Here is a 17,564-nt window from a genome sequence, read left to right as displayed (position 1 = left end):
TTCATTCCTGCTCCATGGAAACAAAGCTTTAAAATGTTTTCATGTTTGTTGTTGACCTTTCTGTTCCCTGTTGATGCACCAATCAATTCAAAGTGGATGCTTGTATATAAACTAATATTTCTGGATGTTTGTAAACTTTGCTCTTGACATTAGATGTGCACATTAGTGGCATCTCTGTAATACAAACCTCTGTTTTGTTTTGGATGTGTTACGTTTTTGTTTATTTCTTTCATTCAATGACCATATGTTTTTGTTTGTTTTTTTTTCTTCTCTTGATGTGAAAGACTAATGTGCTTTTTTTTTTCTTCATTTCTTTGATCTCTTTATTCCATTGGATATGTTTTGAGATGTTTTATGTTTTTAAGTTGCTCCATTGCAATTGTCCTGTTTTCTACAATGTTGTGTCCACTTTATATGCTAGCCGGAGCACATCTCATGGGAACCTTTTGTTGCATCCAGGTCGGAGCATGGCCAACAGGTCGGACATTTTCTCTTTGATCGCCATATTGTGGCCATAGCAGTGAAACTAGAAGTGAAACTTGTACACATATGTCTATGGTAGGCAAGGCTCAAATATTGGGTTAAGCTACATTTCCCACTGGATTTTTTTTTTTTCAAATGAGGGCTTCTCAAACTTTTCTACTTTTATAATTAACTTGTGCTGAACATAGCTTAATCCTACATTCAGTCTATGCACTGTCCATGTGAACAGCTGTTTCTAAAGTTGGTCTCAGTCTTAGCCATCTTTTGTCCTTGCATTACAAACATATGTGTACAATTCACAATTCCTAATAGTTTTATGTAAAGTCTTTTTCAGTTTTTTTTTTTGTTTTTTTTCATCTGCTTTTTAATATATACATATATCTTCAACAAACACGATTCATTAACACTGAGGTTATGATGCCAAATACTGCTAGTATTTCTATGTATATGTGTGCTGTTTAGTTTAACATGTAGTGATGTCACTTTTAGTTTTTTATAGCCAAAATCTTAATGTTGTGTGAGGTAACTTTAATATGAACCTGTGTACATGCTAATTTAAAAATAATTTGCTATGATCACCTACATATTGTTGATAGGCATTAAACGTAACAGAGCTAATATAAAATCTAATACAAAATGTCTCAAGTTTTAATGTCTTTATAGTTCAACCCTTTTGTTTTATTATGTAGACTCTGGTTGTGGTGATGGTGTGGAGCTGTGGCATGTTTTAGTTTAGTTTAACTTTGATTCTAATCTTCTAATATTTATGTCACTATTTTTTTTTTCCATATTCAGCATGGTTTTTTTTTTTATAGGCATGCAGGAATTAGTTTGTCTTTGCTAATTAACTTTTTAATTGAAATTATTTATGATCAAAAATTGTCTTGGATACTGAATAGTAATTACTCTATTGTAAATGTAAAGCTTATTAAAAGGTTGTCTTACCCTAATTTATACATTTTAAAAAGTTTTTTTTTCTAAGATATTAAAAACTTGTTTGGAAAAAAAAAATTTAAGTTCTTTTTTAAAAAAGAATACAATTTAAGTAAATATTTTATTTGTTGCAATCCTACTGTTGAAAATGTTTTACAATGTATCATTTGTCTTACTTATATATTAACATGTTAATTGATTAAACTTTTGCTACCTTTTTTTTTTTTTGTTTAATACCTTTTTAAAAAAAAATCATAACAAGTAAGACTACTATTTAAAAGTTCAGAATTTCTTATAATTACAAATATCACAACCTTAAAGAGGGTTTTAATTGTTGAACCAAGAGTCCTGGGTTTGAATCTTGGTAGTAACCAGGATTTGAACTTAGATATTAGATTGTTTCATTGTCCACCTTGCTAGGATTATTTTATAACTATTAAATTTAGACTGTCATATTAATTGTACTGGCAGTTACTCTTCCAAGATAGAAAAATTGGTTTTTAGAAATGTCTGGTATTAGAAAAAACAAGTACCTGATGAACTTCTGTTATTCGGAGTTGGGTTTTTTAACTCAGTTATTTCAGTCCATTGAAACTTTAATGTATATATAAACTTTTATTATATAACTGTTTTTGTGCCAGCATTAAAGTGTATACCAAAAAAAACCCCACATAACTTTATTTTGTTGCTTTTTTTTCTTTAATACTAATTTTCGAAAACTTTATTTCTAACAGATCAAAAGAGCCCCAATGGAATCAAGGTTAGTTGTAAGCCATTGCCCTTGTGAATTCCTTGTCTTCATTGTTAAGTTTAATTGTAAAGATTGTATGTCTATTGACCATTCATTACTATAAATTGTTTTTTATGATTTAATTTTTTTTTTTATATAGAGGAGGGTTCACTCAGGTTATTCTTGAGGGGACGTGCTCTAAATTTTTACGGACCAAGCGACCTTACAGATTACAATATCAGCAAACAGGCAGATGCGCCATCAGAAACACTTCAGCTAGAGTGGGTGTATCCTTGCAGTTACTTTTAACATGAAAAACAACACATAACAAATCTTTCAGCTAGAAGATTTTATAAGCTGAGAATTTTAAGAGATTCATATAGTTTAGATTATCATTTCATTTTTTTGATGCTTTAGTTTAACTTATCCTTGTATATATATATATATATATATATATATATATATATATTCATTCATTCATTCATTCATTGGCCTCCTTTAGTAGTAGAACGACTATGGTTCATCTCAGAGCACACTTCCTCATGTGGCTGTGGAGCCCTATTTTGGAGAGACATATATATAATATATATAATATACACTACTGTATTTATTAAAACAGTTTGGTTCAAAGTTCACATCTATGCATTACTTTCTAGCCATTAATTACAGTCTTAATTCTTATCTTCCTGCCTCTCAAGTTGTTGCCAGGTTTTATTAAAATATCTCTGAAGATCTTCCAAACACCACCACACTAATGGCTGCTTCTAAGTTACTGCTTAGTATTTGTCTGGTTTCATTAGAGAAACAAAAAAGGAATCTCTTTCTTCACTTTTTGTATTTGGAACTAAGATTGTTTAATTTGAAGGTTAACAGTTGAATCAATTTGTAAAATTGCTAGAAGATGGTTGCTATGCTACCAGCCATTCTGTTGGGAGATGGCAATATATGCAATGAATAATTTAAAGGTTCTTGACCAGCATCCATGTGTCATATGTCATTTATCTTTCACTATAGAATGTATCCAGTCTTAGTACACTAGCTAATTCAGATGTTAGACTGATCATTGTGATGACAGCACAATCTTTAGTCTGAAATAAAAAAAAATCATGAACATTTGGAACAAAGTATTAAGTGTATCATTTTTTCCAGAATTTTTTTTGTTTTTTTGCTAGTGTTGGCCTTAACTTGTATTGTAAAGCTATGGCTATAGGGGCAGAGACTGCAGGTCTAACCTTTATTATCTCCCGACTGGGGAGATCATTTACTTTACTGCAGCTGTAGTTGTTCTTCACAATGTAGAGGAGCAGACACAGCGGCACTATCTGGGTCACACAGATGACATTAAATGGTATGAATTATCAATGTGCTCTACTAATGATGGGAAGTGTTATTGCCACCATTTTTAATTATTTTATTTTTTTGCGAATGATATTTATTTTGTTTTTTTATCAGTCACATGACTTGAAAAACAAAACATTCAGTTTGTTTAGATTTTATTGTACAATTCGTTTTCAGCTCACTTTGTATGATAGCTATTTAACTGATACAAGATGTTATGCCAAAAATGTATGAATTATGAATTTCACATTGAGATGACTGGATCTAGCACATTCTTTGTTTCAACAACAATCATAAAAATAAATTTGTGAGAAATAAAATTCAGAAACAGACACTTAATTGAAACCTGAATGCTTTACCTCCACAAGTACACTTAATTCTGGTTAACAAACAATATTCATTTAAATTTAATAGTTTCACTAAGACTTGATTTATCAAATCAATTAAAAAAAACAACTAACAAACCCTACATTCTTTCTCTTCTTCCTTTGTTTAGTTTTTCTGGTAGTTTTATTCTAGATAACTTAAGCAATATCAAAACATCATACTGAATTTCCTGAGGTATTTTAAACCATATTGAAATGAATACAACTTGCAAGTGAATGTTTGCTTTAAAAATTTGGTTAAAAAACAATGCAGAAAGAAATTTTTGGAAAATATAAAAGGTAGTTATGAAAAAAATTACATTAAAAAGATGTATATATCTTATCATGTAATATTAACTTGTACCATTCTCTAGTCTAGCTATTCATCCTGATAAAATCAAGATAGCCACTGGTCAAGTAGCTGGGCATGAGCTGAGAGAGACTAAGGTAAGAGTAGTTGCTTGGTGGAGTGAACAGTGCACATTGATAGATTACTGTAGCGGTTTTTGGTTTTTGTTCTGGGGCTTTCTACCTGTGAATGAGTATATGCACCAGCTATCCATTTCATGTTTTGGCTGAGGATGACCACACACACACCATTAGTTTATCTGCTGGCACTTGGTTACAGGTTTGTTTTCATGTCAATACACATAACAAGAAAGTGTTCATATGAGGATTTTTAAAGTTGCACAACTAATTAGGTGTATTTCAGAGAATGTTTAGGTATATAAATGTTTAGCACCTGTATTTAAAAACTCCTCCCCAGTGTATGCACAGTAAATGGTTCTGGACACAATAACAAAAACACATGATTAGTAACATCTCTAAAACCCTAACTGTAAAAATTATGTTCAAATGAATTTGTTTCCTAAGTATAAATGAGAAAGTTATGTAATGAAATCTCATTGTGAAATATTTTGCAAATGAGTAAATGCTCAATTTAAAATATGGACTCAGCATGTCTAATTGATAAGGCAGTGCTTCTATCATTCTTTGTTGCCTGGGTGGCTTGCCATGAACAAACAAAAGCTTGTACATTGTATTATACTGCAGCCATTAGTAGTCATTGTAAATGATCATGTGTTTCTTTAATTGCACAATAGATGAACCACTTGAATCGAAATGTAGCTGTGCAAATGTTTTAGTTAATTACTTAACACTAGGAGGATTTCTTTTAAGTTTCATACCAAACAAGTTTATTTCAGTAACACCAGCCAGAGGTAAATGCACTTTGTAATAAACTAATGTAACCCACTGGCTAGAATCAATATTTTGTTCCAGATTCATGATGAAGACAAAATTTTTGGAACATGGAAAAATGTATAGGTTCTTATGTAGAAAAAAGGTTGATTAAAAAAAGATAAGCAAAGCAATGTTATGTATAATGTCTAATCCTACTCTACTATTTAACTTCTAAAGTAAAACTTCCATTACTATTATAAAGTAAATATTATAAGACATAATTGTCTACATTTCTCATCCTAAATGACCTTGTCTTAGAATAGTTTCTAAAGAAACAAAAAAAAGTGCTCCAGTGTTATAGATCCAGACATGCTCCCAATCTTAATGTTGGACTGCATATTATTTTCTAGTCCTTCTAAATGCATGTTGGTGTTTCTTGTTAAACTTATAAAACAGCTGTATCAAAACTCCATGCTTGCTTCCATTGGTCCATGTTACACTGTAGAAAGACATTGCTTTCCCTCTGTTTACTGTTTGCTTTGTGTTTCAAATTTCTTGGCATCACATTTTATTTCCTAGAATTATTTTGTTTTGGTTTTTGTTTTGCTTTAAGCCTCAAGCAAAGAAAAAAAGTGCAGCTCCAGATGAGAGCCTAGTGAGTACTTGCATACATTTAGTTTACACTCCTGCTTTAGGGCACATGGAAGTTTAGTTTCAATTTCTTTTACACTAAATGTCTATGTGATTGTTTTGTGTTAATAGTCATCTCTTGTTGACTACAACCAGAACAAAATACTTAACAGTTGCTTATTTGTATGGTATGTTTATTTAAAAAAAAAGATAACTCTTTAAACTATATTCTCATTATGATTAAATAATTGATTATGCTGTCATTTACTCACATAATCTTGTACTTAGAATAGTCAAAAACATTCTTTAAAAAATGCATTGCTTTACACCTTACTTTTTTTGTTTTGTTTCTCAATGTAATTGAAGGACAAGTTTTTCTTTTTGAGGCATACATTTCTATTATTTGTGTGTGTATGTGTGTGAGTGCAAGGCTAATATTAATAGAAATAATATTGAAACTATTTTGTTTAAAAGATTGTGCTTTTTGTTTAGCCCCATGTCAGAGTCTGGGATTCTGTTAGCCTGAACACACTCCATGTCATAGGACTTGGTGTCTTCAACAGATCAGTCTGTTGTTTGTCTTTCTCTAAACTGGTGAGTTTTAAGATAGTGTCACTATGTCATGTCTGGAATAGAACATGTTATGTCATAGTGTATAAATTATAAACATCAAATTGTCATCCAAGCTGCTAAACTGCTGCATAATTGTGCTATTTTTGAGGGGAATAAATTTTAACAGGTTTAAAAAAAAAATTCAAGCTAAATAGTCTACAAACTAATACAGATGTATTCTTTAATGTGAAAGTGAATCATTGTAAATAAATGTAATATGTTAAAGTGTAGGAGACTAGAACTACTTTCGTAACTTTAGTATGTTTGATATTTCAGGATGTTGGCCAACAGTTGGTAATTGTTGATGAGGCTAATGAGCATATCATGACTGTATGGGACATCAGCAAAGAGAAACCTCACAAAATAGCTGAGACCAAGGTCTGATGTAGTTTAAATTGTGGATATTGTGCACTAATAGTTCAGTATATTGGCTTTCAAGAAGATTAAATGCTATTCTTTAAGTTAAGCATGCAATTTTTGGTGTGTTTGATAATATATCTATTCAGTAATATCAGTTAACAAAACCTTTAAAAAGTAATTACATTCCTCAATTATTTAGTCATCAGGTGACTACCTTCATTGACTGTCCCCTACTGACTGCTCTGACTGACTGCCCCTTACTGTCTGACTGAGTGCCCTGACTGACTTGTCTGACTGACTGCCCCTGACTGTCTGACAGACTGCCCCTTACTTACTGCCCCTGACTACTCTGACTGACTGCCCCTTACTGTCTGACTGACTGCCCCTTACTGACTGCTCTGACTGACTGCCCCTTACTGACTGCCCCTTACTGACTGCTCTGACTGACGCTATCAAGTAGCTGCTAAGCTTAAGGTTAAAAGTATTCACTTTCACAAACATGAGCTGTGAATTACACTTATTATATCAAAGTAGGTTGTCTACTGTATGGAACCAACTTTGAGGAGGTGACAGATAGTAATTGAAAGAATACTTAAAAAAAAAAAATTACTAGATAAAAAAAGAAGTCCAATTATTCCTTTATCTTAAAAACTATTGCTGTAACATTAAGACTTTTATTTTCTCTTGTTAATGAAATACTCAATACCACTATTTTCTCAGAGCTCTGGAGATCCAGTTCTGGCTGTTGAATATCATCCATTAGAGAAGAACCAAATAGTTTGTTGTGGAAAGGGCCAAATATCATTCTGGACATTAGAGGGAGGATCACTTGCTAAAAAACAAGGCATTTTTGATGTAGGAATTGGTTAAGAATCATAACTTTTATAATGGAAGAAATTAAATTAAAAAAAAAATAATTTCAACCAAATTTTTATGTTAAAAGTATTACAAGGTTTACAAAGTCATCATTAGAGCAGATATGTTTTGTTTGACTTTTAGTTATACAAACATTAAAAACAAATCTCAAATTCTATTTGGTTTCTGCAGAAATATGAGAAACCTAAATACATTTTGTGTCTTGCCTTTGCTGACAATGGAGATGTGTTGTCTGGTGACTCTAATGGCAACATTTTTGTCTGGGGAAGAGGTTGGTTTTACATATATCAGACTATTTTATTTTAATATGTCGAGATGGTCATTCATACAATAGTGATATTGAAAAATCTTACGGTTTTACTTGTTAATTAATGTACCCTTTGAATAGGATAGTTAAATTTTATAATTCATTTAAATAGTTTTTAAAAAATTGATTTATAGGATTTTATTTGGTTAAATCTCTATTTTCTTCATTTTACTTACAACTTTGTCTGCTATATTTATGAATAGAAACACACACAGAAATTTGTTACACATTTAAATTATTTTAAACAAATTCTGATAAAAAGTTCAAATATTGCTAAGGTTTTAAAATAGTTTAACAAATTCACACATTTAAATTATTTTAAACAAATTCTGATAAAAAGTTTCAAATATTGCTAAGGTTTTAAAATAGTTTAACAAATTCTCTGAACTGACTTTACAACATGTCAAACTCTACTCTTAGAAAATGTACAGAGCTTGAAACATTTTCTCTTAAGTTAATCTGCACAGAAATTTTTGTTCTCAGAAAGTTGATCAGAAACTGTTGAATGAATAGGCCATTTGCATTTAAAAGAATTGGTCACCATTTTGATGGCAAACAAAATATAGAAGTAGATAATGTTATCTCAGAATACACGTCTGATTTAAATATAATTTAAATATGATAAGAATTTGGAATTGTAATTGCTTCTAAACTCTAATTGTTAAGCTATTTATGCAAAACATTCAAAGTTGTGGCTATATCTGGCGTCATTCAATCATGGTTAGTTTATTTAATCTAAAACATTATATTCATATTCTAATGAACTTTAAAATTATCCGATTGTCATCATTGTTGAAGTTGGGTTGACATAACATAATTTACATAATGTAGTTTGCCAAATAACCATAACTTTGACTATTTAGATTCTGTATCAGTTTTTCATAACTTAAATTAAATTGCTATATTGAATTAGTTTTCCATATCATTTTCAAGATGGTAAATGAGTTTTTAAATTTGTATTTCTTTAATGTTTATGATGAATCACATACTATCAGGAAGTCAAAGGATTATCAATGCCAAACTTGCTGCTCATGATGGTGGAGTATTTTCCCTTTGCGTCTTGAAAGATGGAAATCTAATCTCAGGGGGAGGCAAAGATAGAAAAATCATTCAGTGGGACAACACATACAATAAGACTGGACCAGAAACTGAGGTAAGTAGATGACTTCATTAAAATTATAGAGGTATTGATTTAGTATTTTCATTTTTTAGAATTTATTCAAATGTCTCCCATTTATTTAGTGGATGTAATAACTCAATAGTAAGACCATCCAACAAGGGATTCAGATTTTGTTTTAACACTGATATGAACATGATTAGAATTAAAAATTAACATTGCCCTTTTTTTTTTCATCATTCCTTTCAATTTGATAGGGAAGTTGTTTTGGGCCTTTCCCTTCAGTAGCACTTGATTCCCTTTAGTAGCACTTGATTCCCTTTAGTAGCACTTGATTCCCTTCAGTAGCACTTGATTCCCTTTAGTAGCACTTGATTCCCTTCAGTAGCAATTGATTCCCTTTAGTAGCACTTGATTCCCTTTAGTAGCACTTGATTCATTGGATCCCACTTGACTTCTTTGTTTTAGTCACCCCCTCAAGAATGAGTTTCATTTGAACACTAATAAAAGAGAAACACATTTTTTTTTTTGAAAATGACTTAAGATGATTTTTTTTTAAATTTATAGTTTCACTAATTTTTTTATATATTTTTTTTTTAGTTGCCAGAAGCTTATGGTCCTGTGCGTACATTAAGTCAAGGTAAAGGTGGCCTTATTCTAGTAGGAACTACAAAGAATTGTATTCTTCATGGCTCACTGGACTTGGAATTCTCTCTGATTGTACAGGTTTGTGAACATTAGAATTAGAACCACTGTTTGGTATCAACTGCAATAACTTATGTGATGATAGTACCTGATTCATCAATTGGTATTTGGATAAGTTTTAAATGTTATGAAAAGTGTTGCAAGCCATCACAAAAATGTATTCTGTTTTTGGTTTAGGGTCACACAGATGAGTTGTGGGGACTTGCCTCCCACCCCTCACAGCATCAGTTCCTGACCTGTGGCTCAGACAAGCAACTGTTTCTCTGGGACACCCAGTCAAGAAGTGTGGTCTGGAACAAGGAAATGAATGTAAGACTTGTCATAGTTTTTGCTTGCCCTTCTTTTAACCTGAGTGATAACTTCTATTGATAAAACATTTCTGAGATCTATTCTGTTCATAGTTTGTACATTTAATGTATAAACAGTTTTATTACAGAAATATACATGCCACTATCTTAGGTCCTTATTTCCCATTTCATAACTTCTATTGATAATTCATTTCTGAGATCTATTCTGTTCATAGTTTGTACATTAAGTGTACAAACAGTTTTATTACAGAAATATACATGCCACTATCTTAGGCCCTTATTTCCCATTTCATAACTTCTATTAATAAAACATTTCTGAGATCTATTCTGTTCATAGTTTGTACATTTAGTGTACAAACAGTTTTATTACAGAAATATACATGCCACTATCTTAGGCCCTTATTTCCCATTTCATAACTTCTATTCATAAAACATTTCTGAGATCTATTCTGTTCATAGTTTGTACATTTAGTGTACAAACAGTTTTATTACAGAAATATACATGTCACTATCTTAGGCCCTTATTTCCCATTTCATAACTTCTATTGATAAAACATTTCTGAGATCTATTCTGTTCATAGTTTGTACATTTAGTGTACAAACAGTTTTATTACAGAAATATACATGCCACTATCTTAGGCCCTTATTTCCCATTTCATAACTTCTATTCATAAAACATTTCTGAGATCTATTCTGTTCATAGTTTGTACATTTAGTGTACAAACAGTTTTATTACAGAAATATACATGTCACTATCTTAGGCCCTTATTTCCCATTTCATAACTTCTATTGATAAAACATTTCTGAGATCTATTCTGTTCATAGTTTGTACATTTAGTGTACAAACAGTTTTATTACAGAAATATACATGCCACTATCTTAGGCCCTTATTTCCCATTTCATAACTTCTATTCATAAAACATTTCTGAGATCTATTCTGTTCATAGTTTGTACATTTAGTGTACAAACAGTTTTATTACAGAAATATACATGTCACTATCTTAGGCCCTTATTTCCCATTTCATAACTTCTATTCATAAAACATTTCTGAGATCTATTCTGTTCATAGTTTGTACATTTAGTGTACAAACAGTTTTATTACAGAAATATACATATACATCTTAGGCCCTTATTTCCCATTTCTTTTTCCTGACCTGACCAATGTAACCAAACATTTTATTTTGAGGACAATCATTTTCACTTTGAAGTCTAGAGTTGGTAAAAATAACTTGCCCCTTTTTTTTATTTTACTGATAGAAATGTTTGAATTTTTGATGTGATTGATTCTGGATAGAAATTGAATTGGTTAACAGGATGAAAGGGTCATTGTGACATACTTGTATCTTGTCAAGGTAGTCATTTGTTTGTGTAGCTAATACCAGCCTATGTGACATTATTTTTTTGTACCTGTTTCAGGATGCTATTCACAGCTGTTGCTTCCATCCAAGGGGTGGCATTGTAGCTGTGGGGACAAGTGTGGCCAGGTGGCTAGTCCTTGACCTTGCCACACGTGAAATCATCTCAGTTCATACTGATGGCAACGAACAAATAGAATGCATTCAGTATTCACCTGGTAAGTGGGGACGCCTAGTACTAAAGGACACTACTCTGCCAAAATTGTGTCAGTAGTGGGTTTTAAGACCTGTATTTAGGTTTTAACTTTTCAACATCTCTATTATCTCTCTAACAAGATTGCAAATAAAAACAATTTTGAAAGACAAAATTAAAACCCTAGAGTATTTAGAAAGAAGTAAATTATTAAATAAGTACTATTAATCGATTTTTTTTTTTGGGTGTAAATCTCGAGTCTCTCACCACAGAAATAATTGGATTTTTCTTCACAGATGGCTCAATGATTGCTGTTGGTTCCAGAGACAATTACATTTATGTCTACAGTGTTTCTGAGGATGGGAAAAAATATTCCAAGATTGGTAGATGTTCTGTAAGTATTGGGATCATGGTCTGAAGATTGGTAGATGCTCTGGAAATAGTGAGATCATGGTCTGAAGATGTAGGGGGTAGATGCTCTGGAAATAGTGAGATCATGGTCTGAAGATGTAGGTGGTAGATGTTCTGGAAATAGTGAGATCATGGTCTGAAGATGTAGGGGGTAGATGCTCTGGAAATAGTGAGATCATGGTCTGAAGATGTAGGGGGTAGATGCTCTGAAAATAGTGAGATCATGGTCTGAAGATGTAGGTGGTAGATGTTCTGGAAATAGTGAGATCATGGTCTGAAGATGTAGGGGGTAGATGCTCTGGAAATAGTGAGATCATGGTCTGAAGATGTAGGGGGTAGATGCTCTGGAAATAGTGAGGTCATGGTCTGAAGATTGGTAGATATTCTGGAAGTAGTGTAATCATGTATGAAGATTCTTACATTCTCTGGATGTGGGGTCATGTTCTGCAGGATGTGAAATTAAGACAAGACAATAATTAAAATCAAAAAAATTCTTTCTCTATTAATTGTCTTGCATTTCTTTTCCTACATTTTATTTATTTTTTTTATATTTTTAGTGAAACATTTCTTAGATTAAAATCATTGGTTGTTGTTATAGATATTCCATATCATTAAATTGAATAATTAAGTTCAAAATTGAACCAGAAAGAAGGATGACTTGGATGTTCACTAGGATAACTTTTGTTTTCAACTAACCAAGTCTCTCATATCTTTTTTTGTGCACAGGGTCATTCCAGTTTTGTAACTCATGTTGACTGGTCTGAAGACAATCAATACTTGACTAGTAATTCTGGAGACTATGAAATATTGTTTTGTAAGTTGTTTTTTTATTCATTATGCACAATGTAGTGAATTTCCTTTTGTTTGGACCAATAAAATTATCTTATGTTATTGTTTAACATGTCTTAGATTGATATCAGTATTTAGGTTTAAAACATGAATGTTCCTATGTCTATACATTTTAAGATGTTATACTTTGTTGTTGTTCACTGAAGGGACTGCCAGTAGCTGTAAAATGTTGACCAACACACAAGTAATTAAAGACATCAAGTGGGCGACACAGAACTGTGTCTTGGCATTCAACACTGTTGGTAGGAAGTAGTTTCATTATCAATGTTTATTGCACATTGGATTGTGAGAAAGATAATGATTATTTCCATTGAATTTAATATCAGATGACAAACTAAGTTTGACCAATGTATTTTTAGGGATCTGGCCAGAAGGTGTTGACGGTACGGACATCAATGGCTGCTGTAAGTCTCACAATGAACGCTTCCTTGTCTCCTGTGATGACTTTGGTAAAGTTAATCTATTTTCATATCCAGCTATACAACCAAGGGTATGTTGGATGAAGTTATCTTTTCAATTCATCTTTTTAATTAGTTAAGACAATTAATCATTGCAAGATTAATTTACAAGCTCTTTGCTTTGAATCTAATTTCATTATCTGTTCTGTATCCAGATTGAATTCATTAGTATAATATACCATAAAGATTTTTGTTTTTTAAAAATGTTAATTTTATTTTGTAAAAAAAAATCTTAAAGCTGTTCCACAAACTATTATCTGTTTAATTTTGATTGAGAGAAAACATTTTATATTGTTGCTGATGCATCTTAATAATGGTTAATAAGATTTTGAAAGAATGTTTTAAAGTTTAATAAATTTTTAAACTGCTTTCAAATCTTTAATGAAAATTATTTTAGCTAATTGCCAGAGTTCTATTGATCACATAAGCAGAACTTGCATTTAAAGTCAGATAATTAATATATAAAATATACACAAATATTTGAAAATCTCATTGGTTTATGTGTACTGCTTAGGCAGTCTCTATTTTTTAATGATAATTTTATTTTTTTTAATCGTTAAAGTAAATTTTTTTTGTTTATAAATTTGACTGAGGTTCATTTAGGTATGACATTCGTTGAATCTCTGGATTCAATAAGTAGAATCTTAAGAGTGTTGAATAGACATGGAGCCCACTATATGTCTAGCCTCATTAATCATCTTTCTAGACATTTTTTAACTATTATTTTATTCCTGAAGGAATGCAAATGTTATTCACTTCATCTATTAGTTAAAGCTTTTGCTTCTAAGTTTCAAACACACCTTCAGAAATGAAACCCAAACTTTTTTCCAGATGGCTTTGATTGCCACCTTGATTATTATAACTGTTTATCTGTGACAAGTTCTTATCATCCCCCATCAATATTGTCTTCTCTTCCAGAGTGCCTGTCATTCCTACAAGGGCCACAGTAGTCACGTGACATCAGTCTCATTCTTATTTGATGATTCCCGTTTGATCTCCACCGGAGGGAAAGACACAGCAGTTCTTCAGTGGCAGGTGGTCTAGAACACACACATCACTTGGACTGTTGCTCATGGAGACATGTTTTGTAGTTTTATTCTAACCATTTATGCGATCACATACTGTTGTAGTTTGGTCTATTATGCAACCTCTTTATTTCATTTCATCTGAAGTTGAATTTCAAGCTTTCCTATATTAAACACAAAACGGCAGCGTTTATTTTTACTGTGTGTATAAAATCTGCAGACGTTTTAAAGCTTTGCCAAAATATTTTCTATATGTTAGCAACATGTTACGAGTCCAACATTTATCACTAAGTTGGTGATGCCTTTCTAAACCTAGAAGATAGTCAAACTAATATTAAGTAGAACATCAAGTGATCTGTAGTATTTATAATATAAAAGTGTTTAGAGACTAGTTTAAAGATGTTCTCTCTGCTGAACTGTTCAGTTTCTGATATGACTGTTGAAGTGTTCAACAGTGGATACTGACTGTTGAACTTATCAACTTTATTGTGAAATTATTTTCCTTGGACTATTTTCCTATACAATACTATTCATATATTCACGACATTTTTGACTTATCACTTTGCAACTAGTGAGACTGACGGTTCAGATTGGTCAATTCTTTGTCTTCTTGTTTGTACACTCAATGTTGTCAAGTCTTTGTGAAGACTTTTGTCCAGCTAGTAGTAGATTGCTTGTAATCTAAATCAAAAGAACAAAGTGGAGGGGTGGGAGGTCTGATCTAGTTCTATAAGGAACTGACATTGAACTAGATGCTTGCACTAGTAGTAGCCTAGTTTTAGCACTATTTTGGAAGTCTGCAGTCGAAAGAAGCCAAGGTTTGGTTGAATACAAAGTAAAATAATTGATATTTATGGCAAAATGTTTTTACTGCCAGCTAGCATTTACTGTGAGAAACTGAAATGGATCTAAATAGGAAATTAAAGAGCATTGATTCTGTTTCTGTAGACTAACATTCTTGTCTTGTCCTGTCAGTACTAACATTTGAAAAACAGATTTCCTGTCTAGTCTGTCAGTGTTGTAAATGATGGTAGCCATGCATTATATGCTTTGGAGACATTTCTGCCATGTCACTGACCTCTAACATGTCTCTCTAGAAAAAAAGGTTCTCACTGTATATTTAAAAGGACACAAGTGTCTTGTCTCAACTGAGTCATTCCTTAACTTACTTAAAGTGTCTGACAAATTGCACTGTTTTCATTCATTTTTTAAGTATTTGTGATAACAATTCAACTACCTATTGTGAATCTTTTTAACATATATACATTTATATATTTTATGTTTCTTATGACAATAAACATTTCAGTGTCTACAAATGTGGAGTTGACTTGTTTAGTAGACAGTGTTTGTGTAATGTAGAAACATTTCAGTGTCTACAAATGTGGAGTTGACTTGTTTAGTAGACAGTGTTTGTGTGATGTAGAAACATTTCAGTGTCTACAAATGTGGAGTTGACTTGATTAGTAGACAGTGTTTGTGATGTAAAAACATTTCAGTGTCTACAAATGTGGAGTTGACTTGTTTAGTAGACAGTGTTTGTGTGATGTAAAAACATTTCAGTGTCTACAAATGTTGAAAACAAGGGGGAAAAAAACAATGTTGTACATACAACTGCACAGTATTTAGTTTCTGGAGCAATAAAAACAAAATTATTAAATACTGTACCAAAAAAAAAATCCATATGGAGCATGCCATTGATCTGTTACTACAAAAAGAAGTTGAAAATTTTGCGCCTAGTTTTTTGGTAAATTTGTAGAAATATTTTACTGTTGAAGGTTGTAATAAAATAATGTATAATATGAAAAGATTTTATTCAAAATACTTGCATTTAAAATTTAGTTACAACAAAAATAATTGTAAATAAAGTTCGAATGTTACATAAAATACTCTGTGATAGGATAATAAAGTTACTGTAATAAGGAAAGTTCATTTGATCATTTTTTTTTTTTTTTAAGGAAAATGATTAACTTTTACAATATCTCTTTTCTAGAAAGGGAAAAAAAAAAGGTTACCAGTTTAAAAGACATTCTTAATACCGGTAGCTGTTTGGAGAGATGTCACATGAAATGGACAAGGTGTATAAAGCTAGAAGTGTAAAAAAGAAAAGCCGTCTTAACGTCTCTCATCTAAGTCTACAAATACTGGTACCTCGCACTCAGTTTTGTGTACAGTATGGCAATCAATTTATTAGATATTTTAAAACCAAATTCAGCAACTCCTTATTTGGGTCGTCAATACACACGCGGGTTTAGAAAATGTCATGTAATGTTTGCATTGTGTGATCCAATCACTGAACATTTCACCTAGAATTCTTATTGTTTGAAATTCCTTTCAACTGTTGTGTACGTAATTGAATTCCCACAGAGTGATTTAAAACAGCTTTGCATGTGTCAGTCGTTTAAGGAAAAGGCCAACAACTCTGAAATGTACTAAGACTATTGAATATACAACGTAGATCAATTTTTTTTTAACATCTGTGTTCTTCCTCGTTCTCATTTTGATGTTTGAACGTTCAGATGACTAGACCAATATATGAGATGAACTGTTGGAACGTTCAGATGACTAGACCAATATATGAGATGAACTGTTGGACCATTCAGATGACTCGACCAATATATGAGATGAACAGCGCAGTGGTTTCCAAAACAGGGAACTCTCCTTATAGTTTTCTTTCTATAGGGGTGTTTGGGGCCAGTGTTCGGGCCTCTTGCTCAAGAAATCAATGTGTGTCAGTATACGTATGCTGTGGTTTTGTCAGGTTCAAGATAATTGTTTTCCAGACAGGGGCGGACTGGCTATATGGGCAGTTGGGCCAATGCCCGGTTGACCTGAACCAAATGGGACGCTTTCAATGATAGCAAGGCTCGTAAAATATTTGACGCTATTCTCTTATAAAAGCCCCCCCCCCCAACGCAGAGTACTGATTTACTCCCGCCTTACTGTTTATTAAAGATCTTTTATGGAATTTACAGTCAGTAATGTAGCAACCATGGGACAAAGTGCCTCAGTGCGCCCTGGCTAACGACCATGATAGGGAAAGCAATTGTATGCTAATGTCAAGGCTAATATGACACTCACTCCGCCCCTGATTCCAGACAACGCTTCTTAACAGTCTGTCAGAATCCACACGCCGTTTTCCCATTATTGGACAGATGTGGTATAGAGAAGGAAATTGAAACAGTCTCCCCGGTTTTGCTCTGCCTACGGCCACGCTCTCTAGTCAGAGCGCCTTAGGTTTAAACTACCTTCAGAAATTAAGATCGCTTTTATTCGCGTTGATGGAGGTGGGCTTCCAATGAACTTGGGTTTCAGAGACGCAGTTTCAGC

General features: G+C 32.2%; 1 protein-coding gene across 12 annotated transcripts in view; it reads left to right on the top strand.

The window, feature by feature from the left end:
* LOC106055403 (echinoderm microtubule-associated protein-like 2) overlaps positions 1-15,553 on the top strand; it is a 39,002-nt gene extending 23,449 nt beyond the window's left edge. For 8 of the 12 annotated variants that reach the window (XM_056025137.1, XM_056025144.1, XM_056025140.1 and 5 more), the window contains 18 exons: positions 2,151-2,176; positions 2,307-2,433; positions 3,345-3,494; positions 4,224-4,296; positions 5,645-5,686; positions 6,154-6,255; positions 6,550-6,651; positions 7,354-7,488; positions 7,681-7,780; positions 8,812-8,969; positions 9,534-9,659; positions 9,816-9,947; positions 11,363-11,519; positions 11,791-11,888; positions 12,632-12,719; positions 12,901-12,996; positions 13,114-13,244; positions 14,131-15,553. In XM_056025137.1, the coding sequence (XP_055881112.1) occupies positions 2,151-2,176; positions 2,307-2,433; positions 3,345-3,494; positions 4,224-4,296; positions 5,645-5,686; positions 6,154-6,255; positions 6,550-6,651; positions 7,354-7,488; positions 7,681-7,780; positions 8,812-8,969; positions 9,534-9,659; positions 9,816-9,947; positions 11,363-11,519; positions 11,791-11,888; positions 12,632-12,719; positions 12,901-12,996; positions 13,114-13,244; positions 14,131-14,256 (1,969 nt within the window). In that variant the 3' untranslated portion in view covers positions 14,257-15,553. Of the gene's footprint in view, positions 1-421; positions 479-2,150; positions 2,177-2,306; positions 2,434-3,344; positions 3,495-4,223; positions 4,297-5,644; positions 5,687-6,153; positions 6,256-6,549; positions 6,652-7,353; positions 7,489-7,680; positions 7,781-8,811; positions 8,970-9,533; positions 9,660-9,815; positions 9,948-11,362; positions 11,520-11,790; positions 11,889-12,631; positions 12,720-12,900; positions 12,997-13,113; positions 13,245-14,130 lie in introns of all 12 variants that reach the window. The other 4 variants (XM_013211649.2, XM_013211652.2, XM_056025138.1 and 1 more) reach the window with 2 other exon arrangements.
* The last annotated feature ends 2,011 nt before the right edge of the window (positions 15,554-17,564 follow it).

Source organism: Biomphalaria glabrata, chromosome 3 (genome assembly GCF_947242115.1).
Source record: "Biomphalaria glabrata chromosome 3, xgBioGlab47.1, whole genome shotgun sequence".
In the NCBI taxonomy this organism is placed as follows: Eukaryota; Metazoa; Mollusca; class Gastropoda; family Planorbidae; genus Biomphalaria; species Biomphalaria glabrata.
This window is presented reverse-complemented; position numbering and strand designations above follow the sequence as displayed.